Source organism: Vanellus vanellus (assembly GCF_965231255.1).
Source record: "Vanellus vanellus genome assembly, chromosome: 6".
In the NCBI taxonomy this organism is placed as follows: Eukaryota; Metazoa; Chordata; class Aves; order Charadriiformes; family Charadriidae; genus Vanellus; species Vanellus vanellus.
Window position 1 is genome coordinate 68598411 of NC_138911.1, and position 15100 is coordinate 68613510.

The 15100-nt window shown below is 51.1% G+C and overlaps 1 protein-coding gene across 3 annotated transcripts in view; it reads right to left on the reverse strand.

The window, feature by feature from the left end:
* Window positions 1-14884, reverse strand: part of SAMD4A (sterile alpha motif domain containing 4A) — a 125305-nt gene extending 110421 nt beyond the window's left edge. For 2 of the 3 annotated variants that reach the window (XM_082485154.1, XM_082485153.1), the window contains exon 1: window positions 14456-14884. In XM_082485154.1, the coding sequence (XP_082341280.1) occupies window positions 14456-14651 (196 nt within the window). In that variant the 5' untranslated portion in view covers window positions 14652-14884. Of the gene's footprint in view, window positions 1-12673; window positions 12690-14455 lie in introns of those variants that run through there. The other variant, XM_082485155.1, reaches the window with a different exon arrangement.
* Between the last annotated feature and the right edge of the window lie 216 nt (window positions 14885-15100).

Consider the following 15100-nt stretch of genomic DNA (forward strand, 5'->3'; position numbering starts at 1 on the left):
AAAAACCACCAGCCCTTGGTTATGTTTTGCAGAGCTGACAACTGACGGAGCTGGGGGCTGGATTGGGCTCTGCAGGCATTGGCAGAGAAGAAGTTGCTGCATGGTGAGCGAGGAGCTTCAGCACCCCTTGGCCACTGCTCACGGGCTCCCGCTTCTCCTGCGGGTCCTCTGCCAGGGACCACGCCGGGTCACGGATGGGCAAAGCATAGAATCATAGAATGGTTTAGGTTAGAAGGGACTTTAAAAACCATCTGGTTCCAACCCCCCTGCCCTGGGCAGGGACACCTCCCCCCAGCCCAGGTTGCTCCAAGCCCCGTCCAACCTGGCCTTGAACACCTCCAGGGATGGGGCAGCCACAGCTTCTCTGGGCAGCCTGGGCCAGGGGCTCACCACCCTCAGAGTGAAAAATTTCTTCCTCATATCTAATCTAAATCTACTTTCTTCCAGTTTGAAGCCATTCCCCTTCATCCTATCACTACGTGCCCTTGTAAAAAGTCCCTCCCCAGCTCTTCTGGAGCCCGTTTAGGCACTGGAAGAGGCTCTAAGGTCTCCTCGGAGCCTTCTCTTCTCCAGGCTGAACACCCCCAACTCTCAGCCTGTCCTCACAGCAGAGGGGCTCCAGCCCTCGCAGCATCTTTGTGGCCTCCTCTGGACCCACTCCAACAGGTCCATGTCTTTCCTAAAAAAGCATCCTTGTACCCACAGCAGAGCATGAAGAGGGAAGAGCCCAGGCTACCGGGCAACTGCTGCTCCACAGCCAGTTCAGATTGTCCCTTGGGCCACGGGAGCTGCTCACCCCTCCAGATTTACACCAGGTTGGCTATCTCAAGCCACCTCCTGACCCATCACATGGGTTCTTGGCACATGTCAAGCTTTTACAGCCAGGCAGGTTTGCAGCGAGGAGCTCTGCCTCTCCAGAGCCATCAGCTTTTGCCAGCAGCATCTATTTGTTAGCTCAAGAACACCTTGGTATGCCTTCGTAGAAAAAGAGAGCCAGTATCCAAAGTTTTTTCCTCCAGATCAAGGAGGTTGCTGCCAGATTCAGTGGCCCTAGCAGGAGTAGGGAGGATGATCTCATTTTCCACCAGCGCCAGGGGGCCAAATTCAGCAGGATAAATCCAGAATAATTATATGCAAACCCCTAAGAAGTTATTTTTTTTATCTGTTTCAACCCGGCTAAAAGCATCATTGACTCCGGCAGGGTGGTTCACCAAGCAGCAGACTACATCTCCTACTCTTCGTTCCCATCCTCGAGGTGGGACTCGCTCACGCTGCAATTCGGTGCGGGCGCAGGGGGAGCCCCAAAAGGAACCAGCCCGTGAGCATCAGCTGGGCGCAGGGACAGCCCTGCTTTCCCACACAGGGCAAGAGCCCGGGAATGCAAGAAGTCACTCAGAAGTGCTGACTGTCTCCTGGGAAAAGCTTTAGCAACTTTTTTTTTTTTTTTTTTACATTAAAAAAAAAAAAAAAAAGGCAAACAAGAGTCACCCCAGAGAAGGCACATTCTGCCGAGATGTTTTCTGCAGGGGATGCAAAAGGCGGAAAGGGCTGGGGTACACCGCACGTGGATATATAGCGATTTGAACAGCTCTGCTGGGACTCGAGCTGCAGGACAGGAATAAATAAATGCACGGAGAAATAAGTGTTGAAAGGGCCCTGCACACAGGTAACCCAGGCAGAAACATTTCGCAGCCGGAGGAGGACTACCGTCCCCACCTGCCATATCCAAGCCGCAGGTGGGATGCTTGCTCTCCTACCAAATCCTCCTCCTTTTCAAGCACAAGAGCCTGCGCCCAGGAAAATGGATTATCCAGCAAGCGAATATTCTGTATTAGTTCCTCTGGGAGACGGGCTGGGTGTGCCAGCTGCAGCCCACCGCTCAGGGCAGGGGGAGAAAACGGGAACTATTTCTATTTTAAAAACAGAAAACAACTGAACATCAACGCTAACATCCAGTTTGGCTTTAGGAGGGATCTAAAGAACTCGGGCTCCTTCGTTCCTTAATCCCACACCATGCTCCCCCACTACCAACCAGTATCGACTTCTAACAATGCAAAAGCATCTGCCCACATTTTTGCAATTATTTCAGGCCCGGCAAAGAGCACCCTCCCCTTTCTGTAGGGTTAATCTAAAGAACAGTTGCCAAAATGCTGAGAACACAGTCGAACAATAGATCCTCTGATGAAATTCCTCCACTCCATAGAGAAACCAGTATCCTCCAGCTGCTGTGGTTTGTCCAGAGAGATCTCCGAGTGTTTATTTGCTCCCATTAAAAAAAAAAAAAAAAAAAAAGACAAACTGAAAGATTTGAGTGCAGCTTGCAAAAAATTAATGCAGAGCCTTGCAATCTAAACCGCAGCACAAAAGTTTTATCAATGCAACATTTGCTTTGTGTGAAATATAAACCCGGGACATCAGTGGAAGGAGGGCAACGCCGGCCACCTGTCCCGGGGACAGAGACTCGCTGTACTTATCAGTACGGAGACCGCTTTTAGCGGCTCCATCCCTTTAAATACTCATTCTCCGTGGAATCTCTGATCAGTCATTTATAAAAGCCGGGTAGCCGAGCCGGACAGCTGAATTACAGCAGCTATTATCCACGTATGCCTGAATACAAGCAGACACCTTTATTTATAAAGGCTCTCCGGCTGACCGAGATTTGACATCGGCTACAAAAAGCATTCAGCATCCAACTGACTGCTTCAGAATAATGTGATGAAAGGTTAGCGACTGCAGCCCGAGAAGACACCTTTACGCAGCGCTAAGAGCCGTCGTTAAAAGAATTCATGCTGCTGCGATGACTCTTTTAACCGAGCAGGTTTGAGTTATTGATTTCCTGAGCGGACACACCGAGTTGCACACCTCTGCCTCTGCCCCTGGTATGTATTCAAAATGGATTTATTTTTTCATTTTCCTAGACCTAATTCTGAGACATTCAGAGTATTTTTCGTTTTATCGGGCCTGTCCCCTCTCCTTTCAGACCTCCTGGGTCTCCGCGCTTTCCGAGCTGATGCTTCTTGTTTGTCCACCTTTTGGCTCGCCCCCGCCTGCGAGCCACGAGCGTGGACCCACGCTTTCCAGGAAAGCTGGGAACCCCCGACACACAGGTAATACAAGTGCAAAGGGACGGCGGAGGAAGGAGGAAAAGCAGGAGGTAAGAAAAATCAGTTACTCACAGTTGGTTTTCTTTAGCTCTAACAACCTCAGTGGCATCCCCTGGTAACAGAAGGTAACAGAGCCATAGGATGGTTTGGGTTGGAAGGGACCTTTAAAGGCCATCTAGTCCAACCCCCTGCCACGAGAAGGGACATCTTCAACTGGATCAGGTTGCTCAGAGCCCCGTCCAACCTGACCTGGAATGTTACCAGGGATGGAGCATCTACCATCATCCATGGTGGTAGTCCATGGCAAAAGCGTGAATGCTGCTTTGAACTGACAGCATCCCCAGGAGCAGCACGTGCAAACACACCGAGCAGGGCTCAGCAGGGTGAAGGAAGGCTTTAAGTACGCGTATGTTCACATCAGACTCCCAACTCTGTTTTAGTAACCTGAAACAGGAGCTGGCACCTCTGCTGGGGTGCAGAGATGGGACCCAGCTCCCAATGGGGCTCCAAGGGCTGCGCTCTGCCTGCTGGCACAGTAATGGTAAGGAAGAGCCTTCCTTGCCCGCCTGCTCATTTCTTAAGCAAGGGCCATTAAAACCATCTTCCTTTGACTTCCAAAAGCATCCTTCCTGCTCCCAGCACCTTCTCTCCCCTTGCACCCATCCCTCCCACCACAACCAAACTGGCAGCACCAGTCCAAGACCGGACCAAGCCCTAGCCCAACTCCCCAGCTAAAATTCATAGAATGGTTTGGGTTGGAAGGCACCTTGAAGATCATCTAGTCCCAACCCCTGCCCTGGGCAGGGACACCTCCCACCAGCCCAGGTTGCTCCAAGCCCCGTCCAACCTGCCCTTGAACACCTCCAGGGATGGGGCAGCCACAGCTTCTCGGGGCAACCTGCGCCAGGGGCTCACTGCCCTCAGCATAAAGGATTTTTTCCTTATGACCTTGGGCATCTCTCGCAGCACCAACCTGAAGCTCTGGGGAGGTTTCCCAGGTCCGCCCCAAGGGGCTGCTGGATAGGATCCCCCCAGGACCCTCAGCACCAGCGTCAGGAAGGAGCTGTGCATTGCCTGTGCATTGCTGAGTAAGTTGTTATGGTTACCGAAGGGTTTGTTGGGTTTTTTCCTCCTCTTTTAAAAAGAATTCTTATCAGTTTAACATAATACCACCAGTCAATAACAATTCTTATCTCAAAAGGTCACTCAGGTAGTTATAACTCAACATTTCATCTACGTTTGCATTATCTGGAGGGAAACAGCCTGGGGACTTTTTTTTTTTTTTTTTTTTTTTTTTTAATAATCCACTTTGGAACTGTAAGATTTTAAAAAACCTACCCAGAACCAAGCTGACCCCATGGGCAACTTGAGGCCACTGGCAGACAGACAGAAAAAAAGGCAGAAAAATCACATTGGATTTTGCTGCATGAGAAACAAGGGGAATATCCCAACAAGAAAACTGTGAAAACCAGGGAAATGCACGAGCGTAGACCACAGCCGCTGCAGAAACACTATGTTCTGCTTGCAAACGTCAGATCAGCCAAGTTTCTTCACAACAAAAGTTGTGGGGTTTTTCCTCCACATTTCTCTCACTATTTTCTTCCTTCTTCACTTCCCAGTGCAGATGAGGGACAGAGAGAAGAGGACAACAGGAAAAACCCAAGGACAAGAAGAACCTAACTGTGATGTTCAGGGTTTTTTCTTCTTTGAAAACACAGAAACAAGAAAAAACCCAATGCAGTGGCATGGGAAGTGAGTTTTAAAATGTTTCGAGCTAAACCTGGTCAAACCCTGTTTTATCCACCCACTCAATTACTTCTTACGACAACAATGAGAACTCCAAACACAACACATGCCCGTACCCCACCAGGCAACAGCATAGGCAGGGAGCAGGAGAACTAACTGGTTAAAAGTAAGGCAGGTTTGCCTGAAATAAGTTTTATTAAAAAAAAAAAAAAAAAAAAAAAAGAAAAGAGAAATCTGGAACAAATTACTTGTGAGGATCAGTAACAGAAGAGAAGCCTTTTAAAGCGCCCCGTGCTTCCACGCCAGGGCTGCCTCGCTCGAGAGCAAAGAGCGGAGCAAAGCTGCCGGGTGCCGCAGATGACGCTCACAATGTTAACGTTACCTTAAATAAAATAACATCTTCAGGCACGACAGCTCAACACGCTGAGCCACGTCCAGCTCCTGCAAATGTCCGGGAAGGTTTGCCGGGGTTTCGGCAGAAGCTGGCTCAGCCCTTGGCACAGCAGAGCCATCAGTGCCATTCAGCCGCGTCTTCCGTAACAGAAAGTCCCACGTTCTCAACACAAAATGACCATGAGTTTGTTCAAGCACGGTAGCGCCCAGGAGGAAGCCTTTTTTCTGCCCCGTGGATTATTTTTTATATAACACGAGAAGGTTTTTGCGCCACGGCTCAAGCGCTGCAAATGCCCTGGAATACCTGCAAAGGGCAGCAGCCAGATTTAACAGCAGCAAAACACACGGTTATCGCCCCGGGTTCAACTCGAGGGATCAGAAGTCCACAGACTCGATCAGTGAGCAAGCAGAGCCTTCGCTCACGCCGGGCAGGAGCCCGGGAAGCCTTAGGTGAGGTGAAGCTGTGCAAGCGCAGAGCCCCAGCAGAAAAAAAAAACAAAATAAACATAAAAAAAAAAAAAAAAACACAACACAAAAAAAAAACCCCACCACGCTACAATTCAGACACCTTCACCAAAATCTTTGATACAACCATACCGCGCCAGGGAGTCACCACGCGCGAATACACTAATAGCACCGCAAGTTGCGAACTGGGCATCGGACGGGTGAACCCGCACTGGTAAACCCTTCTCTGACACCTCCTCTCACCTCAGAGGCGCTCGCCTCCTGCGTGGGAGGGCTAGCAAAAGCCCACGGACCTGCCTCACGCAGCCGGGTGCAAAGCAAACCGGGTTTCTGCCTCCCCATCCCAACCAGGCTCACGTTTAGGATGGATATTAGGAAAAATTTCTTCACCGAAAGGGGTTATCAAACACGGGAACAGGCTGCCCGGGGGAGCGGTGGAAGGGCCATCCCTGGAGGTATTTAAAAGATGGGTAGATGTGGCACTTAGCGATATGGCTTTGCGGTGGGTTTGGCAGTGTTCGGTTGATGGTTGGACTTGACGATCTTAAAGGTCCCTTCCGACCCAGACGATTCGATGTTCTGCTCCTTACCCAGAACCAGAGCAGAGGGTATTGCGCAGCCGTCACACGATGGGCGAGACCGTCCCAAACCCCCTCTCCGGGAGAGGGAACGCGGCTTGCGATCCCTCCGCCGCGCCAGAAACCCCAACTCCCTCCGCCCACACAGCCCCTGCCGGAGAGCAGCCGGCATCCCGTTGCTCTCCGATGGGGAAACAATTCCCACCTCATTGCGATGAGATCCTGCCCCTCCGCTCCGCGCATCTGCTGCGGAAGAGGAAGCGGCGGGCAGGGGGGGAAGTCAGGAAGGGCTTTGCTCGCTCCAACCTCGACTTGGTTCGTAATTACCGGGGGCCAAGACGGAGAGGCACCGGCTTGGCTCCTTGCCACTGCCAAACTCGCGCTCGGCCGCGACCTCTGCAGATCTCTGGGTCTCCTTCTTATGACCAGAGCACTGCAAAGATAAGCACATCAGGGGTTCGGGGTTTTTTGGATTTTGGGGTTGTTTTTTGTTTTTTTTTTTTTTTGTTTTGTTTTGGTTTGTTTTTTTGTTTGGTTTTTTTTTTTTTTTTTTTTTTTTTTTTAAGAGAAAAGGGGTGAGCACACAGCTCCATGCATCCCCTGCATCGGTGTCTGCAGCCTCTTTCAGATCCCTTAGCAGCTCTTGTGGAACCAAGAGTTAGTTAAAAAAAAAGTAATGGCCTTATTTATTCAGTGAAAATAGAAAGCAAATACAAAGGGCGTGTGCACACTCGGACATATATACACACGCACACACGCTTCACGTAAGGGTTCATCCCAGCCGTAACCCCCCGCGCCAAGCCCCTCTCCCGGGTTTCTGCGGACAAAAAGGGTTTTGGACACAGCGACTTGCATTCTGCTGTGGGCTCCTGCGCTCACTTGGCACCACGCAAGAGCGGGGAGAAGACTGGGGCGATCAGGTGGGAACCCCAAAACCCATCCCAGCGGCCGCTGTGGAACACCGGCTTCTGCAGCCGCTGAGGAGCGTCTGGATGCGGCGGGGGCAGAAGGGGTGCCCCTTCTCCAAACACTTATCTGCAGTAACATTAGACGCGAGCACGAAGGTGGAGAGCTAAAGCGCTGACGAACGCACCTTAAAATAAAGCGAGCGTTCACACTAATTACTATTTCAGTTACGCTGATTGCAAACGTAACTCCCAGCTTGGTAAAAAAATGGCTTTCATGGGTCACTAATTAAATAAAAGGGTTTTTTTTTTTTGATGGAAGATGAAAAAAAGAAAGGTCAAAGCTTGAGAAATTTGTAGGAAGATGGGAATTTGCACCGTGATCCACCTGGTCCACAGAAAGCTTCACCGACTGCCCCAGGGAAACTGCGGGAACCTTTGGCTGACCGGAGCATCAACTGTTTTAGAAGCAACTGGCCCAAATGCAACCGTGTAAAATATAAACAGCAAGAGGAGCCGGCAGCAGCGTTGAGATGCTGAGGTCTAACACGTCAAAGGACGTAACCACACAGACGATCACCCACCGGCCAACAGCCCAGGCTACGAGCAGAGCGCCTTCCCCATTCACCCACTTAATCTCATTTGAAGATAAGCGTATTCACAAAACTAGATTATTTTAATTGATGGCTCTACAAGTTGGTTCTTATTCAGCTCCCGATCTAAAGCTATCCTTGACCTCACCCATCAATCCGTATCTCGACGGGTTGAAGGCTGCCGCACGCCGCCAGCGATGCCCCGTCCGGTTCCTCCCCTTCACCTGCAGCCTCCCTGTTGTGGGGCAGAACTTCATCTCGACTACATTTCCAAGCGCAAACATGAGATATCTGCACAGAAGGGCAGCATTTGGAGAGAAATCAAGGGACCACAAGCTGGTCCGGGCAGAGGACTCCAGCTCAGGTCTGCAACGACGCGTGAAATGCTTCAGTGCATCTTTTACACGTGCTTCAACAGCGGGATTTTTTCCCAACTGGAGTCAGTGGGGAAATTAATCCTGACAGCAGACCCCTCGCCGAGGCACGCGTTAGATGACAAAATGGTTAAGAGGATGCTACCGAGTATGGAAAAGTCTCTTTGGGAGAGAGCAGCCCACCCATGGGCAGACCTGCTTGCACCACACGATGCTGCAGGCAGCAAACCACGCCGTTCTCATTAGTCAACTCCTTCTTCCCTCCCTCCTGTTTTAAGCATCGCTACCAAAAAAAAAAAGCTTCCCCCAGCCAGCTCTGCTTTGTGGGACGAGGCACAGCCACCACCCGAACGACCCAGCCCTCGTTAGCTCTGCCCCGTGGAGAAGACCTGGCCATTCATGCTGCCGGTGCTTCTCCCTCCTTCTCCGACCGCAAGGGATGCGTGCCAGGAACCGCCAGGGAAGGCGTTTATAAGCAAATAGGAGAAAATATAGGAAAGTTAAGCGCAAGCCCAGAGGCGTCTCCGCTCGGTGCCATCAAGAGAGCGAAGAGGAGAGCGAAGGAGAGCCTTCTTCACGCCGCACCACAGACCTGCCTCCAGCCAGGGCTGGCGTGAGCCAAACGCTGACCTGCGGTGCTTCCCACAGCTACTCCGAAAAGCATCTTTAAAAATAAAAGTACCTTTGAATTGCAAGAGAATACTGGGCACGTAGCCTTGCTCAAAACCCCGGCTCATGTCGCTCTGTACCTCCACACCCCTTCCCTTGCCATTCTCCAAAAAAACCCAGCGCAGATAGCTTCTAGCCCTCAAGTTTGCAAACAAAACCTGGCCAGGAGGCAGGGCAGCAGCTCAAGCAACGGCACGCAGATTGAAAGAAGCCAGTGTCCAACTGCTCAGCAGATCTCTCCATTTAAGAGTCCCAGCTCATGGTTTTTAACGAGCAGAGCCGGCAGGGCTGCTCACACCCCTCTCCAGGAGAGGCAAGCGGGTGGAGGGACCACGCGATGCCACCGTCGGCATCGCACTTAAAAATTCCTATTGCTCCCACCAAGCACAGGGTTTAGCTCCTTGTCCCATCCTCCTCCCAGAACACGTGCTTGTACCCGCTGTGGGACAGCCCAGTGATGCTCTCACATAGCCCAAAGGCACTTAAGCTAGAGCTCAGCATTGCAAGGCAACAGTAAGCCAAGAAAAATAAAAATTAAAAATAATAAAAAAAAAAAAAAAAAAAAAAGAGTGAGAACCATCTTCAAACTGGGCACTGGGATGATCTTCCACCAGTGGGGGTCACTGGGGGCGAACTGCAAAATTCACACAGCGGAGGGGCAGCAGCTTCCCAATGAGCTGGGAGACTGTGGCCGGGGTGGCAGCAACAGCCATAGCGCTGGAGCCACAACGACCTAAGGATATAAGAGGCGAGGTCTGCAGGAACACATCATACTTTTTAATAGACCAGCTGGTACAGTTGGGGGGAAAAAAAAAAAAACACCAAAACCCACAACCACACAAACCCTCCTTTGAGCTGGTGCATCTTTGCGCTTGGCCATTTTTTCCAGCTGCATCACTTGGGCTAATTAAAGGCATTACAGCTCCCTGCAACCCTTGTCTCTTCCTCCAGCCAGTCCTTCCCAGGACGAGAAATCTAGGTCATTCTGATGCTCTCATTGTGATACTTGACAGCCCGCCGAAAGGAAATAAAGACTTTGGCTTTAACACGTGAAGTGGCTAATGTCCTGTGCACAGGGCAAAGAAAGCTTGTTGTCCTTCAAGGCCAAGAGCTTAAAGCTGTTACTGCCATCAGTGGAGACGGGTGTTTGGATGCCTGGAGGACTCACAGGAACCTCTGGGCATCTCAGTCGACCAACAGACACTGCTGAAGCGAGGAAGCCACAGCAGCTCCAAAGCCAGGGCTGGTGGGATGTGATGTGGGACTACTCTGGAAGACCCAAGAAAATCCCAGTCACACCTCCGGCCATGAGAGAGGGGGCCACCAGAGCAAGTGAAAGCAGAAGCACATCTTGCACTCAATGCCAAAAGCCTACAGACGGCGTTTGTGGATACAGCAGCCCCCATCTCCTCATCGGGTCCGTACCCTGCCCTGGTGCTCCGCAGTGCTCAGCCCCAGCCGGCGGGCGCAGGAGCATCGCCGGTCCCACTCCCACCACAGGGCACACGAGACTCCTGCCTGACCTTCACTGGTGGCTTGGAGGAGGTCGCCGCGTCCTGACGGCTCCGAGCAGCTGGGAGCGAAGCCGCCCAGCGAGGCCAGGCTGGAAGGAAGGAAGGAAGTTATAGCAGGCTTTTAAATAGCGCTATGTAATACCTGAAACTTCTATTTCTGTGCACGGATAATATGGTTTCCATATTCTTCTCCGTGCACGGCAGACCAAGCCATTCGCGCTCTAACTGAATTAGCAGCAACCCACACTCTTCACCAGTTAAACCATTAAAGCTCTGTGAGGCCACTCATAGCCACCGCGTAGGATAACCACAGGCTGTACGCTTCACCTAAGCTTTGCTTCTCACTTCTACGTTGCCTTTAAAATCAAGCAATACCTTCAAACGTGCTATGGATCGCAGCCCCTGCACCACCCGCAGTGACTACATCTCCAGTGTGCTCCGAGACACCAGTGTAGCTTTCTGCGAGATGTTTCTCCGCTGAGGTGGGCAATGTGATTATATTCACCCCTCCACGCTTCAGCGGCTATCCAAAGAGCCACAGAGGCAGGAGGCTCCTCAGGGCCTTTTGAGGGTCACATGTGGCCGGATGCAGCAGAGCCACATTGGGTTTGCAGTCCTAATCAGCAGGGTTTGGCTGTCATTATCCAAAATATCCTCACACTTGGAAGAAAATAAGATAGAACTCCTTCAAAAGAAATGCACTTGCTTCTCCATCTCAATTAACTAGTTAGAGTTTCTTCCTTGAGTTTTTCCCATCTCATCTGCCATACAGCAGACCTCTCATTTGGAGTCTACCAGGCAAGAAACACCCTGGACACCTTTGCAAAGAGGAGTTTTCCTCCACACCTGGTCTGCACACTCCAAGGCTTATGAGCCCAGCTCCACCAGCCAGTGAGGATTTCATGCTCTGGTCTCCCTCCTAATCTCAGGTGTTGGTGATGATATTGCCAAGGATGGTGCCCATCCACCAAGGAACACAGCAGGGCTGCCACCTCCTTCCAATGGACGGGAACTAGGGGGAACGGTCAAGTCTTCCCACCTCCCCAACAGGGTTGGGACAAGCAACAGGTCCCGCACGCAAAAAACAACTCACTTCTCATGAGGACCCACCATTTAAGTCAATTCGGACACTTGCTCCCGCACATTGGACCGGCACATTGCATTCAGACCGGCATTGCTTAAATCATGGTGACACCCCTCACCTCTGTCTGGAGGATTTCACCTGTGCTTCACTGAAGGTGACCACCCCACGTAGCCAGCTCCTACGTCCCATTTAGGTTGTGCAACCCCGTCACCCCACGGTCCCTTGCACACCACCATCGCCACGTCCCCAACATCAATACGGATGCTGGTAGGGCACCTACAGGCAGGAAGCCACCATTTCCAAGTCAACAAACATCAGGAAAACATACCAGGAGCCACCTCAGCTCCAGCCTGGGAGGGAACTGAGCCCAAATGATGCAAACAACGGGATTCAAACAGAAAAGAGTAACACTAGGTTAGATGACGACGCTGCTTTTCAGAAGAACTTGGTGAGACTCCATTGCCAGGCAAGCGGCAAATGCCAGACTGCAAAACGGGCGCTGAATAGGAGCGATTTAAGAAATACAGGTGGTTTTATGAAGAAGGCAGCCTTAACGCTGGAGACTAACACATATTTCCAAGGTCCCTTCCAACCTAAACCATTCTATGATTTCCTAACAGTTCTTGGTTGCAAACCTCGGCCACCCTTCCCTCCACCGCAACAGGATTGGGAAAGCGCACGCCCCTGCTCCGCCAGATGCACGGGTATGCCCATCCCACGGGAAAGCCATAGGGCAGGGGCGTTTGGCGAGGAAGAGGAACTCGGCGTCACCGGGTTTTGCTGTCGGAGTTACAAGCGCCCCGGAGGAACGGCTCATTTTGGGAAGAAACGCCAGGCAAAGCGCAGGCAGCTCCACAAGCGCACTAAGGGACTGGCAGGAGGCTGGATGCCAAGCTTCGCTCGCCGGAGAGATCCTCGCGCCAAGCAAGGTCAACGGGATTACAGGGGCAAACAGGGACCGCTCACACGAGTAGAGATGGGAAGGGTCCAAGCCCTGGTTTCCACCTTGGCGAGCAAACGCCACCACGCTGACTTTCTATCTGGGAAGACTTCAAAACGCTCTTTTCCTTCATGATTTGCCTTTTCTGCTATCGGGAGGTAAATCATACGCACACACACACACCCCCCCCCCAATTACCCGCCCAACCTAGGGGACGGGGCTACCACCGAAAACGCAGTTTGAAGGAAAAATTGCAATGCTGATAAAAATAAAAAAAAATTAAAAATACATTGCTCATGCCAACTCACAGCGGGAAATTTATCATGTTTATCCCGGAGCAGCTCATTTTAGAGAGCATGCTCCCTCCCTGTGTGTGTCCCATCCCCCCCCCACCCGGGGCCTCCCCACCCAAATGGATGAGGTTGGGCCCTTCAGCTGTTTATAAAAACCGTCGGTCTCGCGCCCAGAGGCTCTCGCGGCATTCCTGCCTCTCATTCCTGCGAGCTATATAAGGGAACGGCCAATTCCAGCCCCGATCCCATCGCCCCGGAGCAGCCCCCCGGTTTGGTTTCCTGCAGAAGGACTTCAAACCCGTCCCGGGTGGAAGAGGACGTCGCGCTGGACCTTGTCATCAAATGGCAGCGCAAGGCAGCTGCCAAATCCCGCCGGCTCGGGTGCTCTAATGGGGAACAGCTGGAGAAAGGACCCTGCATTCCTCCCGCCCCGGCCGACACCGGGGGCTCTGTTCGGGATCCAGCCCGCAAGATTCCCACCCGTGGCCAAACGCTCCCCGCCACCCCTTCCGACCGACGTGCGCAGCCCCAAAAAGCAGGAGCTCCCGGGCCGCCCCCGGGATTTTAGACAAAAGGGATGCTTTGCAGCAGGATGGGGGGGTTGCCTTGCCTTTTTTTTTTTTTTTTCTGTTTATTTTTTTTTGCTTTGCTTTTTTTTTGTTGTTGTTGTTGGTTTGGGGTTTTTTTTTTGGCAAGGTTGAGGAAACAGAACCATACAACTTAAGGAGAGATTTCGCCCTCCCTGCTCGTACGCCGTGTTTCAGCAACTCTGCTTAAGGCGACCCGCATCCCCGCGTACATCTGCACACACGCACAGGAACATACGTGTCCGTAACGCGTACGCACCCGTCCATAACAGCAACGCAGAGCGCAATTCGCACATCGCTTATGCCATTTGCATCCTGCTCTCACTCCGCTTACTTCGGCGGAGTTGAGTAACTTGTAACGGTGTAGAAATAAAAGCAGAATATACTTTCGTAGCCACGCACGTTTTCTGTAACGCGCCCAGTACGGTCAGTAACATAAACCAGTCTACTCATATTTTCTTAGAGCTCCGCTGAAACACAAGGGGGTATTCAGAGCCGCAGGAAAAAATGCGTCCAAACAGGATCTGAATGATGAAATAGGAATTGCCACTTTCTTTTTTTTTTAAAAAAAAAAAAAAAAAAAAAAAAAAAAAGAAAGGATAACGCAGCTGCTCAGACCTTCACAAAATAACAGTTCGTCTAAGGTAGTGATGTGCTGCTTCTGCATGTTGCAGAAAGCAAAACGAGCCACGTTGTCCAAAAGAAGCCTAGAAAATCCAGACTCTACGTGACCTGACTTACTTATTTCACAGGAAACTGCATGGAAGGAGGAAAGGGGGGGGGAGGAGGAGGAGGAGGAGGAGGAAAAAAACCCACCAATCATTCATGCTACCGTAGTTACACCACGCCATAGACTGGAGTAGTTTGCTGTGAAAAAAAAAAAAAAAAAAAGGAAAAAAAAAAAAATCAAACTGAAATAAAGCCATCGCCCGTTTGAAAAAAATCAGACGTAAGAGGAGAAGCTGTTAATGCAATCAAGCTGGTGGGGAGCCCTCGACCTCCTTCTTTTCCGCTATTTTTTTTTTTTTTCCCCCCCTTTTTTTTTTTTTTTTTTTTAAAAATTTTGCCCGCAGTAGCGTCTCGTTCAAGAAGCGTTGCAGCAAAAGAAAAAAACAACCAAAAAAAAACCCCAAACCAACCAACAACAAATAAAACCCCCCCCAAAAAAAAAACCCTAACACCCCCCTCCCCCCCAAAAACCCCAACTCACCGGGGTTGTTGGCCTCCCCTTCGAGGATGTGGAGCTCGGTGCAGTCTGCCAGGGAGTGCTCCAGGCAGAGCTGGAGGAAGCGAGCCTGGGTCCGGCTGAGGCGTTTGAGCAGGGAGAGCAGCGCAACAGTCTGCTCGCACTCGTTCCAGCCCTTGAACCAACCGGCCAAGACGCCGACCTGGTCTCGAAACATCATGGTTGAGCCGGCGGCCGGAGGAGACACCTCTGCGGTGGGAGAAGAGGAGAAGAACCGGGGGGAAAAGCCTCCCTTGCCCCGGCTCGGCTTGCGCCCCTACGGCTCGGGGTCAGGATCGAAAAATTAAAAATAAAATTTAAAAAAAAAAAAAAAAAATTTAAAAAATAAAATAAAATAAAATCTCCTTGGCAATAAAAAGGGTGGGTTTTGTTTTGGACGCAGCTTTCGGCCTGGGTTGGGTTTTTGCTCCCTCTCTTCTGGCTTCGGTGCAGTGCTGGATTCCCTGACGGCCACACGGGAGGGAGGGGGGGGGGGGGGAAGGGGGGGAGCCAAAAAATAAAAATAAAAAAAATTAATTAAAAAAAGAAAAGCCAAAAAAAAAAAAAAAAGAAAAAAAAAAAAAGAAGGAAAACCCCAGCGTCAGGGCTGCCCCCGGCGAGGCGGCGGGG